This window comes from Trachurus trachurus (genome assembly GCF_905171665.1).
Source record: "Trachurus trachurus genome assembly, chromosome: 6".
NCBI classification, from domain to species: Eukaryota; Metazoa; Chordata; class Actinopteri; order Carangiformes; family Carangidae; genus Trachurus; species Trachurus trachurus.
Genome location: NC_139897.1, coordinates 143,836 through 161,455, shown reverse-complemented (window position 1 = coordinate 161,455; position 17,620 = coordinate 143,836). Strand labels below are relative to the sequence as shown.

Below are 17,620 nucleotides of genomic sequence, written 5' to 3'. Positions count from 1 at the left end.
AAGTGTAGGCCGAAATATGTAATAAACTTTGCCGTGTAACATTGCACCGAATTATTACATTTATAAAAAAAAAAAGTGCAACACCCACATTTTGTAATAATTCGGTATATAACGTATTACAAAATGCAGCAAAGTTTATTACATAGGCCTATTGCGTTCAAGAATTTTATTCCAAAATGTGGCAGATTATAACAAAATGCGGCCTTATCACGAGGTGAAAATGTATTACAGGTACATAATGCTGCGTTAATGCCGCGCTTACGCATCCTGTTGAGGAACGACTCGTTTCCCGCGTCGGTCTGATCTGGACCAGCCGCCATCTTGACTGACAATGAGAAGAAGCTGCTGACTCACGGCAGTTCGAGCCACCTTCTTAAAACATGGGTTATCTGAGACAAATTGTAATCGAAAACTTCAAGTCATGGCGAGGGAAGAAGGTTATCGGTCCGTTCATGCGATTTAATTGCATAATTGGCACGAATGGATCTGGTGAGTGAACCCCCCCCCAGTGGGCGTTAGCTGTAAGTTAGTGACCCATGGCTAACGTTAGCTAGCCAATACTCGGACGACCCTAGCTGGGAAAAATGTATTTGCTTGATTGATTTTTGTTCATACCTCCTCCTGGACAGGATAAAAGTAAATTGTTAACAATGGTAATTTTTTTTTCTGAAGACCCTAATGACAAACAACCAGTTCCAGATAAGGAGCAGGCCTGGACTAACGTTAGCTGCAACTTACACGTCAAAGAAGTGATTGCATTGTATTGTCCTATAACCTCACTGTGTAAACGTTTAACTAAATACAAATTAAACATATCGGGCCAAACCAGGCAAGTCTAACGTGATGGATGCCCTGGGCTTCGTCATGGGGGAGCGGGCGGCCTCCCTCAGAGTGAAGCACCTCAGGGATCTGGTTCACGGAGCCCACGAGGGGCGGCCCGTGACCAACACTGCCCGTGTGTCCATGTGTTACCGCGATGATGAAGAGGAGGAGACTGTCTTCTGTAGGACGATCACCGGTGAGATAAAATTACTAAGCAGAAGCATGTTTACTATTGTAGGTTCATCTGGTTTTAGGACGCTGCATTAATGCGTTTCCAACAAAAACGATGAATATTGAAAACATGTCACATCAAAATGCATTATGTAGTTATTATTCGTTATATATTGTAATGCACAATTTAAACGAGGTTGCTATGAATGGGGCTAATTTGTAATAATATGTGTACATGTGTGTGACCCTGTGCAGATGGTCAACCCAACAGGTAGCCTACGGTATTTGGTCCTGATGCAGACCTGTCTGTATACAGACTGAGCTTTATTGATATTTCTTCTGTTGTGGAGCAAATTACATCTTAATCATTTCACTTAACACAAAACTAATTAGACTGATAACTGGAAATATGTGTTTTTCTTTCATAAGTACAGTAACAACAGCTCTCAGATACTGTGTATGTTATACAGTTATTCAATGAGGAGCTTGATTGCTTCTCAAAATAAATGCCTCAGTCAGTTTTTGGTCAAAGCTGTCTTAGCCTACCTGCCATTCATTGTATTTTTCAGGTGACTCCTCTGAGTATCGGGTCAATGACGTGCATGTTGCTCTTGCAAAATATTTCGAGGAGCTACAGAAGATTGGCGTTGTGACCAAAGCTCGAAACTGTCTGGTGTTCCAGGTAAAGTTTGAAGGGACTGCACTGAAATGTACAAATAAACAGAAAAACACTCAAAGGGCACTGATATCTGCAGATCACGACATTGTAAAGTGTTATACAGTACCACTTAAACTTATATTTGCTGCTTTTTGGTCTTTATGGTTTATTTATGTTGTTGGTTTAAAATCTTCACACTGCTTTGTAACCTATTTCCAGTCTGCACAGAAAGCAGGACCTGGCCATACGTTAACAAAATGTAGATGATATTCTTTCTATTCAGCACATAGCAGATGTGGTTGTGTTTTTATGGTGGATATCCAATGTGCCACAAAGTGTTTGAGTAAAAACAGAGATGAACTAAAACAATTGAAAGAATATATGAAATAGTGGCATATTGGAAACAAAAAATGATAACCATAACATGAAAAGTGAGGTGCATTTTAGAAACAGGCACAATGAGTAACAGCTGTTAAACATTATACTCATCACTAGGGGGCGGTAGAGTCCATAGCTTTGAGGGATCCAAAGGAGAGGACCAAGATGTTTGAACTCATCAGTCAGTCAGGGGAGTTCGCTGCAGAATATGATAGAAAGAAACAAGCCCTGCTTAAGGCCAAAGAAGACACACAGTTTCACTTCAACAAGAAGAAGTCTGCCACTGTTGAAAGGAAGCATGTTTCCCTGGAACGAGTAGAGGTAAGTTTACACAAAGATTAGGAAGATAATGTTTCTGTCAACCAGGAGAGTTGTTAACTCTCATCCCCAACATTACATCACACTTGCCTGTAACATTCATAAACACAACAGGCTGGCATTCATTTATTATCTCTTAAGACAAAATGCTTCAGGAGCGTTACCACTAACAGAAGAGCTCATAATGCATCCATGCTATGATGAGGTGCTCAAGAATCTTGAACAGGAACACAGGTACAGGTGTTGAAAATGTGATGCAGTGAGTGTACACCCTCCCACACCCACTAACCCTAACCCGACACCCCACAGTCAGCAGATTTTGTTAAAGCCCCAGTATGTAGGAATTCCCCCCATCTAGCGGTGCGGTTGCATATCTGAACATATTCTTGATGTTGCATTCACGTGAAATCAGGCAGACGTCAGACAGACAACAGACGCTGCATGTAACAGGATAAACAAGCCTCTATGTAAACAAGTGGTCCACCAGCACGAGGCAAAACAATACAGGCCTGACAATATGTTGTCATGGTGATGTGGTATTGTTTACCTGACCCACGTTTTACCGTCTTTCTCTCGTGGAGTAAAATGACATCCGGTTGGTTTGCCGACGGCCGTCTGCCTGACTGCACCTGAATGCAACACCAGTGCCTCCGTCCTTCCTCACACTACACAGTGGTGACAGTTTTAACAGGCCGAGCCGACAGCTCCGCTGAGTTTCCGTGGTTACCTACGGTCACGCTGTCACTCAACGTAAAATATGGCGATGCAACATGGCCGCCTCGGTTCGGTGCGTCGCCCACTTATGTATTTGTAACAACTTGTAACAACTCATTCTAAGGTACCAGAAAGCTTTCATTTGTATGCAGGTATGATTCAACTTCAGTGAAATACGTATTTATGAAAGACATATTTGATTTTTGCTAATAAAAAGCCAAATAAGTTACACACTGGGGCTTTAAGAAAGTGTTGACTGCACTGCATCTACTTTTTCCTTCTTTTAGAAAACTAGGATGGCTTCATCTCTTTTGACATTGCAACATGTTGCTCTGACTCTCAGGAATAGCACCATGGACTGTTTATTATCACCTGAACGGTTATGTATATTTAATTATTATCATATCTATTGTCCATCAATTGAATGGTCCCATCTCTTGCTGTTCCAGGCTCAGAAGTACCAGGCACTGGTTGATGGGCTTGACTATAATCGCCTGCAGCTGAGCCTGGCTGGACTCTACCACAACGAGAAGGCCATCGACATTCTCAGCAACGATCTGAAGGAGAAACAGCAGGCTGCAGCTGCAAAAAACACTGAGATGGAAAACTGGGAACAAATGTTCAAATCACACAAGAAAGAACATGGACGCCTCACTAGAGAACAGCAGCAAGTTGAGAGGGAAATTCGGTATGTTGTGTGTTGGAGAGTTTTTGAGTTCATTTTTATGGGCTGTTTTTTTTCTGTTAAGGGATGTTAATTAGGCAAGCATTTGATTCCAACTTAATCCACCAAACATTAAATACAAATACAGAGGTTGTCTATGACAGCAAGTATGCCATATAATTAAGCCAAGCCTTGTCTCACTCTGTTACCCAGTTCCCAAGAGCATGAGCAGTCCCAGACTCAGTCTCAATACATCAAAGCCAAGGTTAACACATCCCATCACATGAAGAAAGCCGAGGCAGTCCGTGATGCCCTAAAGAAGAGTCGGAAACTGCTTGCCACTAAAAATCAACAGCTGGCACAAGGTCAACAGGAGATAGCTGAACTGGAGAGGACCTGGAGAAATTACGAGAGGCAGCAGCAGGCAGCTTATCGTGGAAGGAGCGCTGAGCTGAAAGAGGATCAAGTGAGTGTGTGTCAGAAAACATCTACCTCCAAAAGAAAATTGCTTGTAAAAAATCAGGAGCTTGGGGCACCGAGTGGAGCAGTTTTTTTTTCTTTCTCTACCTCCCTGTTTCCTGTCTCTCTCAACTGTACTATCTAATAAAGGCATAAAAGGCATAAAAAATACTCTAAAAGTCAGCAGCTAGCTGGAAAACACCAGGGAAGAATACATTAACTAGTGATATCATCATCTCATCAGTATCATGTTTTTTATATGTGTTTCTGCTACAGTTGGAGCGATACAAGGAGCTGAAGGAGCTGATCCGAAAGCAGGGGGCTGTCCTCACCCAGCAGGCAGAGAAAGTGAACTGGGAGGTGAAAGCCGACTACGAAAAGTTGGCTATCGACTTGCGCAGAAAGAAGGAGGTGGAGGTAAAGTTGGACATACATTTTTGCTGACACTGCACATTCATTCAGAATTCAAATTCATGAATATTCACAGACTTACAGAGGAACTATGCAGGATTTGTAGCTTAACTATGCTGCATTTTTACCTCAATTAAACAGCTTTCCAGTAATTGTGACAGTTTAATAAATAGCTTAACTTGTTATGAGGCTGAAAAACAACTTTGCAAGATCAGAGCCTCCGACCCGGTGTCCCAGCTCCCCTCTCTGTGGCACCGCCACACAAACGCGCCCCGTAACCTGTAATTTCGTGTTTATGACAGATAAGACTACACAAATTTACACGTCCTAACATCGTATATGATATATAACATTATCTACCTCTCTATTGATAGATTTCTCGCCAGCTTTGTTGTAAACAAATGCACATGGCCAGGAGGAGGGTTAGCAAAACAGCGGAAAAGCGACTGGACTTACATAGTTTCTCTTTAACAGCTGGTGAAAAAGACATGTTTCATACTACTGAATCTGTCATGGATAGATAATTAATTGTACCACACCTGAAACTGTTTGCCGTAGGTCGGCCTCAGAAACACCCAGACTCAGCTGGAAACTTTCACACAAAGAGCAGAGAAGCTGGAGCAGTATGTGGAGACCTGCAAGTATGTTGTGTGGACACATCATGCCAAATAGGAAGACACATGTCTCTGACTGACGAAAGGATGTAAAGTCACAGAAAGAAACACTCTCACTATGTCGTAGGTTATCCCTTGAGGAGCAGCGACAGCAGGAGGAGAGCCTGACTGCAGAGCTGCAGCGGGGCCACCAGCGCAGCCAGGAGGTGAACCAGGAGCTGAGTCAGGTGCTGGAGGAGCTGGGGAACGCCCGCTTAGACAGACATGAGAACCGTCATCAGCTGCAACGCAAAGAGCTGTTAGAGAAGCTCTGCAGACTTTACCCAGACACTGTGGTAAGAGACAGACTGGCATTAAAATGAGACATACAGTCTCATTTCAGCCTGGAATGTGGCTGTATAATTTTGGAAAATTTTCTTACATGTAAAATAACAATCTTTAATCTGTAGAAGTTCTCCTGAAGTAGTTTGTTCCCTCTCCTGTCCAGTACGGTCGACTCTCTGACTTGTGTAGTCCCATCCATAAGAAGTATCAGCTGGCTGTCACCAAGGTGTTTGGTCGCTACATGAACGCTATCGTGGTGGCCACAGAAAAAGTGGCCCGTGACTGTATCTCTTTCATTAAAGAGGAGCGGGCAGAACCGGAGACCTTCCTGCCCATTGACTACTTGGATGTAAGTTGAAACTGTTTCCAAAGTGAGTGCTGACTATATGGCTGAAAATAGAAAGCCCTGTTAAATCTGCAGTTATTGGTTTCTTTGTCATAAATACAGTACATATAATCAATTCTAACCCTCACCCTCGTGTGTTTAGATAAGGCCTCTGAATGAGCACCTGCGGCAGGTGCCAGGTGCTAAAATGCTGATGGATGTTGTCCAGATTAATGCTGCCTCAGCTCCCGCCCATCTGAGAAAAGTGCTTCAGTTTGTCTGTGGCAACGCCTTGGTGTGTGAGACAATCAAACAGGCCCGGAGTGTGGCCTTTGACAGGAAGGAGCGCCACAAGGCAAGCTTCAACCTTGGTCATGCACATAACAACAAAATGCAACACATGTTATTTGGTTAAGTCACTGTTATTTCTTTTTTGCTATCTCCATCAATTACAAATTGTAAAGAGGAGACAAGTTGCATGCAGCTATGCAAAACGCTCAGACTAAATAGTAAAAATCTAATCTAAGTAAGAGGGGACAAATAGGCCTTTTTAATATTAAAACTTGAAGTTAATTCAGAGGTGTTTTCTGTAGACCGTATCTCTAGATGGGACACTGTTTGCAAAGTCAGGTGTGATCTCTGGAGGCTCCAGTGACCTGCGGAGCAAAGCCCGCTGCTGGGATGACAAGGCCATGGCGGGTCTGAGAGAGCGCAAGGAACAGCTGACAGCTGAGCTTCGCGTGAGTGAACACATGATCTAAACGGCAGTAACCAAAAATTTTTAGCTAGTTCTGTTGATTTCATTTACTATGTACAGACAGAAGAGCTTCTTCCTGTTTATGACAGGATCTGATGAGGCTGAAGCGGAAGGAGTCGGACCTGAAACAGATCGTTGCTCATGCTCAGGGTGTTCAGACGCGCCTCAAATACACCAAAACTGAGCTGGAAAACCTCCAGAAAAAAAACATCCTCAAATGTCAAGCGGTATAATTTCTACTTTACTATACTCTACTGTTCTTTACTGTATGTACACATGTAAACCAGAGCCCCAGATGTATCACTCTCACCTTTAATTTCACTGATATTGTATTGACCCCTTGCACGTGACGTCACGTTCCACTCGCGATAGCTCCGGACGCCATAATGGACGGCAAAAGAACAGTGAACGTCAATGTAATTGAATGGGCGCGTTATAGTTTTATGACATACCGGGGTTGTAGGGTTTCCCCTCCTTTTCCACTGAGCTGGTTCCAGTGCTGGTTCGGAGCCAGAGCCTGACTAGCACCGGTTCTTTGCTTTTCCACCGCTTAAAAACCGGTTATTGGTTCTTAAAACTGGTCTGAAGCACCAACTCCTTGCTGGTCTAGAGCTAAGAACCAGGGGCTGGCCACTGGCAGCGGGGTTACATGAGCAACAGGACCAGTGCGAAGATATACAGACACGTTATCGATGCCATTACAAGTTAGTTTATCTACAGTGTATAGTTGATGTAAACACAGTTGAAGCTAATTAGCTGAGCTACATGCTGTGGGCTGTGGCTAACAACAGCTAACGCTCGTATTAAACATAGCACCGTCACAACGTAGTTGCCGCCGGCGGACGGATCGCGGCGATTACAACGAAGACGGCTTCCTGTTTTCTTTTATTTTTCAGCCGGCTTTAATCAGAGAATGATCACTAATTAGACAGACGTCGGGTCAGGTCTTCAACACCCACGGGTCGGACCAGGTTTTACTTTCCAGGTCTGTTAACTGTAGTTAGCAGCAGCAAAGACAGCAGCAGCTGCTGTATGGGGAGTGTGGCACTGACTGACGTTATGGCTCCTTAGCAGTGGAAAAAGCACAGAAAACTGAGATATTCTACGGTGAATAACAAAAAAACAAACGGATTATTGCAACGGGTGTGTAGATATTCTATTTAAAATAAGTGATAATGCTGTAAGGTTGTAGTGTGAAGTGATCGAGCCACATTGTTGGACGGCACCCATACAGTCCATGGAGCAGTACATTATCACTGAGCACTTTCTGCCGTCCGTCATGGCGTCGCCTCTCGCGTAACGTTCTAATTGTGACGTAGCTGCAAGGGGTCAATAACAAAGCAAAGTGTTTGTATAAGGGCATATTGTATCATGATAACACTGGATTTAGATTCAGATTCACAAGACATACTTTTAATGTTATGTCCTGCCCTGCATGTCTTTGGTTTACAGGAGATTTCTCGTTTGGAGAGTGAACTAGCAAACCTGGACTCTCAGATCCAGATGCAGCAGGAAGGTGTGGAGGCTAAAGATGCAGAGATGAAGAAGATCAGAAACCAGATTGACCAGGTTCTTCTGTCTGTAGATCTTCACATCCTGTTAATGCATGTCAATTCCAACCGCAGTTCATTTCTTAGCCTCGACATTGTCATGTAATGATAATTGTATAATACCTCATTAATTCACCTCATTTCCACAGGTCATTACAGTTATTAAAAAATGTTTTTTTATTTTGTTGCTGCTTTGTCTCATTCCAGAATCAAAAGATGAATTGTTTTCAGCTGTTGAGAGTATTTCATTGGCCTCCTTAGCTTTTGGCTGGTGGACAACCCTGGTAGCAGAAAATGTAACTAGCTATGTACTCTGTGATCTGTCCATTCAGATGGAGGATTTGGTGTTTTCTGACTTTTGTGCTGAGATCGGTGTGGACAGCATCCGCGAGTATGAGCATAAGCACCTGAAACTGCAGACAGAGCTCGACAAGAAACGGTAAGACAAACAACAGTACAATAATTTGTGCTGAACTCAACCAGCCAAACCTGTAAATATTTCATGACAAATGTCCCAGCAAAGTTCACTTTTGCTGGTCTTTCTGGTCTCATACAATTCCAACAAACATTTCAGTTTCAATGATTTCCATACTAACTACCTTGCAACCGTACAGTTACAGTATTTGTCCAGTGTCTTCAAAATTCCATGTATTTAACAGCATAAAGACAAGATGCATCATACACCTCTCCCTTCAGGTTGGAGTTTGAGAGTCAGTGTGCTCGCCTGAATGCACAGTTAGAGTATGAAAAAGACCAGCTGGAGCAGCAGAAGAAGAAGATCCACCAAATGGAGGAGACCATCAACGGGGAGGAGAGAGCCTTGGCAGAGCAGAGAGAGGTATTACCTTATGCTTTCCGTTCCGTGTTAGAGTTAATGTACAACAGTTTAGTTCTGTTCGACCATCTCTTGTGATGTGGCAGTGGGTAAAACAGAATTACTGTTTTCGGTGTAGCAGCAGAGCAAGCTGTTTGCCTAACTCCCCCCTGAATATTAATCCTGCTCCAAAGCTGTAATTAAAGGGATAGTAGCATTTTTTTAAAAAGTGGGGTTGTATGATCTACAAATAGCCCCTAAGTACTTTAATTGCAGTAGAAGACTCTCTACACTCCTCCCGTTAGCAACGCCAGCCCATAGCCCTGCCCAGAGATTTACAACATACAGTGTTGAGAATGGACCCAAAGAAACGGCCTATTTTCACGGCCTAAAAGAGGTTTTACCTGAAAAAAATACACAGTTCCATTGTTCGCTATAATATAATTTTTTCCAGCCCCTCAAAGTGCAGGAAAAACACAGTTTTTATTTGGACCTAACCTAAATAAAAACTGTGTTTTTCCTGCACTTTGAAGGGCTGGAAAAAATTATATTATAGCGAACAATGGAACTGTGTATTCACGTAAAACCTCTTTTAGGCCGCGAAAATAGGCCGTTTCTTTGGGTCCATTCACAACACTGTATGTTGTAAATCTCTGGGCAGGGCTTCTTCTTCTACTGCAATTAAAGTACTTAGGGGCTATTTGTAGATCATACAACCCCACTTTAAAAAAAATGCTACTATCCCTTTAAGGTTTTAGTAGACACTTGAGATGTTGCACAACACATCAGATTTGGTCATTGTATGTTTCTGTTCTACAGGATGAGGAGAAGCTGCTGGTGGCGGTGGAGGAAGTTCAGAACGAACTGTTCAGGCTGAAGAACCAGCTGCTCTCTAAGAAGAGCCAAGTTGCCACTGCCAAAGCTGAGCTAGACCAGAAAACTCAAAGCCTGAAAGGGATCAACAAGTAATGTTACAAGCTAACACAACTAATGCTGTGGCTACTGATACTTTGCTGCTACAACTGTTGTTACTGCTAATATTGAGGTTTCCAATGTAATGGGTACATGACGTGTAAAGTACTGTAGTGGTGGGTAAACAGGCCAAAAGGCCACATGACAATCTGTCCACTCCAGGTACAATCACCGCCATTGACCTCACTATCACCAGTTGTGCATATGGCTGCCTCACACAAAGTATGTCGCTTCAAATTAGGCTTGGGCGATAGGTTAAAAATTTCCAATCGGCCACCGTACCCCTTTAAATCGGCGATTGACGATATATTCGGCAGTTATGACACGTGTGCGGAGCGCAGGTGTGTATGTATAAAGCGGATCAATCACAACCAGAGCACCGACGCGTCAGAGAGAAGCGAGGTGAGCGCAACACACACCTTATTCTCCTGTGAGGAAGAAAGAAAAAAAAGAAGCCCGTGGTCCAACCTGACCCGAGTTATTAAATGTTTACATTTATTTAGAAGTTTAATTGGTGCTGATTAAACTTGTAAATGAATGCTGCTCTGGATCCAAACAACAGAACCATTTTATTATAATAGACTTTATATTTTCCATCTTTGCTGAGCATAAGGTTTGTTCTAAATTAAATAAAAGCCTGTCCCATAGACGCGTGTCCGCTCGGCGCACACACACACACCCTCAAAAAAAAAAAAAAAAAAAAACTATTGGCAGAAGTCTGGGCCGTGAGAACCGGCAGCCTACCTTTAGTATGGATAATCAGCTTGATAATCTAACGGATTTGATCTGTCCCGGAAAATCCGTTGTTGTGATAGACACATGTGTTTTCATAACGCAACTCTGTCCGGAGCTTCGCTACTTTTATTTCCGTATCCTTCGTAACAGTAACAGTAACCCCCGGTACAAGGATTTCAAAATAAGGGCACACTGAATCATAAAACATAACGCTCTTCTAAAAATAATTCAGACTCGTCGGAAATCAGTGTGAATAACATAGAACAACATACATATTACATAACTATAGCTGCCAGATCCAATTTACACACGCTTTGAATTGTGCTCCATGTAAATTAGAGTTGAATTCTGTGGAGGCAGACCATTAATTTGGCGAAATAAAATGCAAAAAAAATCGCCCAGACAATCGCCAAAAATTAAATCAACCGTGACGGACTCAGCCGGTGGTCGATTGGCGATACATTCGTCCTATCGCCCAAGCCTACTTCAAATCTGTGCATCCTGTTTCTATGGTGACTTTATTCTGAAAACCTTGACCAGATGTTGTGAATTATATCTGTATGTGATTATCTGATTGTAAGTTGTAACAGTGAAAAATAATAACAGTTATATACAAATCTATGAGCTCCACCAAAAGATCAAATCACATGATTGGAACCTGTTACTGCTGCTAAATAAGTGTTCCATTATTATCAAGAATACCACTGGAGAGCTGCTTAATGTATAATATAAATGTCTTCTGATGAACTTGAAAGTTCGTTTTCATCATAAGTATTTGTAAAAACATTACTTTAAAGCATCTCCATTCTCATTGTAATGGGGTGTTTACACTCTGAGGACTCTACATTATTATACAATTTAGATTTTCTGCAATGTGATTAGTTTCTGGTTGAACTTTGATACGAGCATGGAGTATAACATCTTGCTGGTGCATTTTGGTGAATACTTTTTTTTGTCTCTCTTTTTCCCAGAGAGTTGGTGACGCTTCAGCGTGAGGTGATGAGAGCAGAGACTGCTTTGGAGCAGAAACGCCTGGCCAGACACAACTTATTGCTGGACTGCAAGATCCAGGGTCTGGTCATCAGTCTACTGGCAGGGAGCCTAGATGAAATCAGTCAGGTGCAGGTAGGGGGAGGAGCTCTGTTTTGACCATTCAAACCTCAGTACTGAGCAGTTTTGTTAATGTTTTACATGTTAAGTGTGTAATAATGGCAAGGTTTGTTGGCAAAAAGTGTATAAAAGCGATAAAATAAAATTAGTTTGGTTTTCGTAGCCTTATAATTATTATTTTATACTGTATAGTATATGTAATAAGGGTGTTTTGAATTATTTAAATTACAATGTCCATATGTTAATCACAAACCACCAAATTCTGTAATGTAAATTCTTTTTTTACGAGGGTGAGCAGTACTCAATAACCTAAACACGTTACACAGAAAACAACTTGTTTTGCAAGAACCAGATAGGAATAATAACTGGTTGGAGCAATGTCTTTTCTTTAAATGGAGGGAGGGCTTCCTTTTAAAAGTAAAATTAAGAGATTAAGGGCCCTAGTTTGCTGGCGCAGCGCAGGTGGCGCAAGGTAGCGCAGCCAGTCTAATGCAAGTTTCGACCAGCGCAGCCTAGCGCAAAGTCAGATTGGGAGATTTGCAGATCGCGCTGCGCTGAGATAGGCGTGGCCGCGCAGCAGGGGGAGGCGTCACAGATTCTGCTTGGTGCAGTGGAAGTTTCGTCCGAAAATGTCCCGCCGAAGTTGCGCTGAAAGCTCGCCACCTCCAACCAGGTCTAGTCTCAGCGCAAGGCGAAGCGCAGCAGGTGCAGTGGAAGTTTGGCTGACTGACCTGCAGTGCACACACGTCACCAAGACCTCACAGGCAGATCTCCACAGTTCCAGACACATTTCAATGCAATAAATATCCACAATAACCACTATTTAATGCAACTAACGGAATCAACACGTGAATTTATATCTATATAGATTGTCCCGTCACATCTGACGTCAGATCAAAGCAGAGATCAAAGGCTGTCGGTGCGTAAAGGAAACTCCACCTGAATTAACACAGCAGGGACGAACTGGCACTGAAAAGCAGCTGTGGATGTCCCAAAAGCAGGACTGAGGGTGGATGACTGCATGTCGCTGCCGTGTTGAGATACCACTCTGCCCTTGTGATGATCGCTGTATTTATTTATTTACTTATTAATTCATAAGCACGTGCGACCGCATCACGCAGCCGTAATGAAAAACAAAACACAAATCATCATCTCTCTTAGTCCACCACCACTGCCTCGGTATCAGATAGTCAGTATATAGCCTACTACAGTATATTCAGCATCTCTATCACAGAGAAAAAAAGAGAAAAAAAGAGACGGACAGAGAGAGAGAGAGAGAGAGGAGGACAGAGAGAGAGAGAGAGAGAGAGAGAGAGAGAGAGAGAGAGAGAGAGAGAGAGAGAGAGAGAGAGAGAGAGAGAGCGTCCTTGCTGATTTCATCCACATGGTGTGTGTTTATGTTGTGATTAGTGTAGGCTACACCTCTGATCTTATACACAGGGTTTGAATAAATGTGAGTTTCTTTATTAGTTTATTAGTTGTTGTTTCTTAGATTGCGTAGGGGTTCTCAGTGTATCAGATCAATCCTGGTTAAGTATATTAGTAAACTCATTATTGGTCACTCTGAGCTCGGACCTCCGGGGAAACAGCTGTTTCCTCCGGGGAGAGGTTCGGCCTCTGGCGTCGCTGTTTCCTCCGTCCATGTCCAAGTATAAAATGACAAACTTGCAGCGCGCATCACCCGCCGCGCAGTTAAAGGTGAGGAGAGGAGCTCCTTTGATTGGTGAAGATCTGACTCGGCTGTGTCAAACCCACTCCACGCCTTTCTCTCCTCCTCCCGCCCTGTCTCCTCCCTCTTCACCGTTTGCGCCGGTGGGAGGGACGAGGGGAGCGGCTGCGCCGGTCTAAGTCTGACTGCGCGGCCCACCAATCTTGCGAAATGGACCTGGACCACACCCCGTTGGCGTGGCGAAGCTGCGCTGATCACAGACTTCACCTGGTCGACGAAACTAGGGCCCTAACAGTCCGAGAGCTCACAACCACACTCACAGCTTTCATGTCCAAAGGCCTCTCTATACACTGTTGGTGGTGTCTCTGGTCGGCCCTGGTGGTCGTCTCCACCGCTGTGCTGCTTCCCTGGTGTGTCAGCGTCTTTAAAAAGAAAAAAAAAAGCACACGCATCGGGCTACCTGGCCTGCCTATCGATCAGTCTGTGGGCCTGTTGTAACAGCCAATCGGCTGGTGCAGCTGTCCGTCAAGAGATTGCATTCACTGCCTAAAATAAGCGAGTGAGCGCTGCAATCTAGAATCTAAACGCTGGATATCACCCCTCATTTTACACACCGGACCTTTAATTATAAATAAGCTCAAATGATCATATTTTGAATTTAATAAAAGACACTGTTGGAACCCTCAAATTAGAATAATGAAGACTGACTTACCTTACCAAGTTTGAGGGCAAAAGTAATTGAAGGGCTTGAGGAACCTTTGGTGTCATTGTTTCCTGATGACTGATTTTTGTGGTTTTACAGCCGGACAGCAGTTCAGCCAGCATCTACGAGAGAGAGGCACAGCTAGTCATTGATTACTCTGAACTGATGCCAGAGCTCAAAGTGAGACATCAAGTTTCATCATTATCTTCAATTCTTTTGTGCTGTTTATTCATAAGACCAGTATGCACCAAAACATTTGCACAACACACCAATACACTGAATATGTATATATGTACAGAATCTACAGGGAGAGGAGTTGGAGGCGTACCTTGAGAAGCTGACGGAGTCTGTGTCGTCCACTGAGGCTGTGCTGCATCGCACCACTGCCCCCAATCTGAAAGCTCCGGAAAAAATGAGGGAGGCGAAGGAAAAGTTACAGGAAGTGAGGGAAGGTATTTCACTTTTCATGGATCAAGTGTTACTGTACCTGTACATTAGGTTTTATTTCCACATGAGATTTGAGTTGTAATAATACTGATTTGTAGTATGACATCCTAGTGATCAAGCTTTGTCTCACCCCCCTCATTCAGCCTTTGAAGCCAGCACCAAACTAGCCAGAAAGTGCAGTCAGGAGTTTGAGCGAGTCAAAGCCCAGCGCAGCAACCTCTTCAGCCAATGCTTTGAGCATGTGTCTGTTGTAATTGACCAGATCTATAAAAGAATTTGCAGGAACAGCAGTGCTCAGGTAAAGCAACAAAACCTTGGTCACAGACTCAACTGTACCTGACTGACATTGTTGGCCTAGTAACCAACCACTATACTATAGAGGGTATGCTTCTATGTCACGTTGCCCTCGGCAACGCCCCGTTCGATCGGACTGAGTGGCAAAAGAAAACCTCCCTCAACGTGCTGGCGGATAGCGGTGGACTCATAAACTGGATAAAATATCTTATAGCAAAACAAATTGATGTCAAAAGGAATCGACATCCATCTCCACGGACACTTCCTGTAACACACAGTGTGACTGCGGTACCTGCAGAGTGACTGACAGGCTCACTGTTACTGACCAGAGGGACCAGATTACAGCTGTTGCTGTCGTCCTGACAGTGACTCCCGACACTTAAACACGAGCTGCTTTTATTCTGAAAAACTCTCAAACTGTAGGATGTGTTAGAGACTACTTTATCTGTCTAAACATCATAACTATGACAAATGAAACTGTAAACACAGCTGATCCATCGAAAAAAATGACCGCTCCAGTGAATTTACTTTCTGTCATTGAGAACAGGTTGTTGAATGTAACTCGGTCAAAGTGAGACGTATCCTCTAGATGTTTAGCAGCTCCGTTAGGTCATGCTGCTGCTTTACATGCTGGTAAAGCTACACATGTCAGACTTGTGTGGGCTCGGAGAAAATCGCTTCGTTACTGCGTCGTTTTTAAACTTTGGCGGCTCTGCCACTCGTCTTTTTGCCTCTAGTGGACGTTCCACAGCGACTTCCGAGTACCGTGACGTCATGTGCATACCCTCTATACTAGGTACGAGTACACTTAGACGTAGACTTATGAAAGAGCGCTGGAATTGTATTTGTTCAAAGGCCATAAAAGGTACTACAAAATCTTTCATTTAATTTTGACTTTGTTTCTGTATGTTTAATTTAAGCAAACACTGTCTGGAGCGGTCATGATACTACTGCTCCAAACCTCTTAGCTTCTTTAAGACTCATGTATAGACTTTACATCTCTACTTTGAAAGCAAGAACCAGATCTCATCATTCTCACTAGTTTTAACTCACAGTCTTTGGCCATGGAAAAGTTGTTCAAGTTCAGAGAGATATTAAAAAGTATCTACATTTAACAAGGTATACCCTGCAGAAACCCTGTGTAGGAAACAAGAATAAGATGCTTTGAATGTCACCATAAAATAAATTAATACAGATTCGATGTGCTCCAGGCCATTCTGACTCTAGACAATCCAGATGAGCCATACCTGGGAGGCATCAACTACAACTGTGTGGCGCCTGGAAAACGCTACATGTCAATGGATAATCTGTCCGGTGGAGAAAAAGCTGTCGCTGCTCTGGCCCTGCTATTCGCCATCCACAGGTAATCCTGAAAGCTGAGAGCCAGAGACTAGATTACATTATATACTAGCCCAACTCTGAACCTATCCCTTGCATGAAATGAGGTAAATAAAAGGAATCACTAACAAATTGTCTGTAATAGCACCTCATTATGACTAGAGTTAACATTATAACTCATTTATAATGACAGATTAAAGCGCCACCTTCCTGTTTCACCAAAAGTGATTGAACGAAATCAACAGTTCCTTGGTGTAAGTTGTGTGCTGGACCGCTGGATAATTACTCCCAAGTTCAAAACAAAAGAAATTGCTCACACCATAAAATATCCTTCATATCCTGCAGAGTTTAGCTTGTAATGAACATGAGATGTTAAATCGATGAACGTACTAATATGGTAAGGGTGGATCTTTTCTATCACATCATCAACTTCAGTTGATCAGTTATGTTACGTCACTGATCGGCACAGGCTTGGATGTTTGGCCGATGATAGTGCTTACCGTACTTTGCCTGCTCTGTTAAGCATGTTGGTATTTTCTCTCATTTCTCTCAGCTTCCGGCCTGCTCCTTTCTTTGTCCTGGATGAAGTGGATGCAGCCTTGGACAACACTAACATCGGCAAAGTAGGTTTCCAGCTGTATCCAGTTTGTCTACTTCCTGCTAAACACACAAGTGTGGGCACACCTTGTGAAATATGCCAATAGAAATGCCATGGTATTTTGATGTCAATTGGGGGAAAAAAACATAGAAAAAATGGGTATAGATTTTTGTGTATGTCAGGTCAGTTCAGGCTCTTTGAAATGTGTTTGACACAAAAGCTGCAGCACTAACACCACAAACCTGAAGTGTAATTAGGTTCTGTGTGTTCATCTAAGCACTATTACCCTATAATACTGTTCATGGATTGTATTTGTAGATGTGGTATCTTGTGTGGGTGTCTTGTTTTCATCCAGGTGACCAGTTTCATTCGAGAGGAGTCCAGAGGAAATATGCAGATCATTGTCATCTCCCAGAAGGAGGAGTTCTTCTCCAAGGCAGACGCTTTGCTGGGAGTCTACTCAGATGTAACACATGTTTATGACTAATTGTAGAGAAACTCTTAATTTATTTACATGTCAGTGCAGTGACTACATTATTTCACTCTCCCTCACAGTGTGATGAGCGCATGTTCAGCTGCATCCTGTCCCTGGACCTGCGACCCTACCCCCTGGTTGAAGACGACAATGGGAAACAGACCGACATGGAGAAAAGAGCACAAAAGACCAGATTAATATAGCCAGGAGTCACATGCATGTTTGTTTTCATTGATCATATCTGTTCTCAGTAATCATTAAATAGTGACTTCTGTGTTCCAGTTTAGGCTCCTTTTGTTG

General features: G+C 43.0%; 1 protein-coding gene across 1 annotated transcript; it reads left to right on the top strand.

The window, feature by feature from the left end:
• Positions 1-380: 380 nt before the first annotated feature.
• smc1b (structural maintenance of chromosomes 1B) lies at positions 381-17,523 on the top strand (the record flags this gene model as incomplete). The annotated part of the gene is made up of 25 exons (XM_083973452.1): positions 381-489; positions 830-1,018; positions 1,563-1,675; positions 2,147-2,350; positions 3,511-3,749; positions 3,939-4,191; positions 4,461-4,601; positions 5,154-5,236; positions 5,337-5,544; positions 5,697-5,882; positions 6,022-6,213; positions 6,452-6,598; positions 6,705-6,842; positions 8,068-8,184; positions 8,498-8,604; positions 8,862-9,003; positions 9,799-9,944; positions 11,658-11,811; positions 14,268-14,348; positions 14,467-14,620; positions 14,759-14,913; positions 16,121-16,272; positions 16,801-16,870; positions 17,201-17,311; positions 17,401-17,523. 25 exons carry the CDS (start codon positions 381-383, stop codon positions 17,521-17,523), a joined length of 3,714 nt encoding a protein of 1,237 aa, XP_083829578.1.
• Between the last annotated feature and the right edge of the window lie 97 nt (positions 17,524-17,620).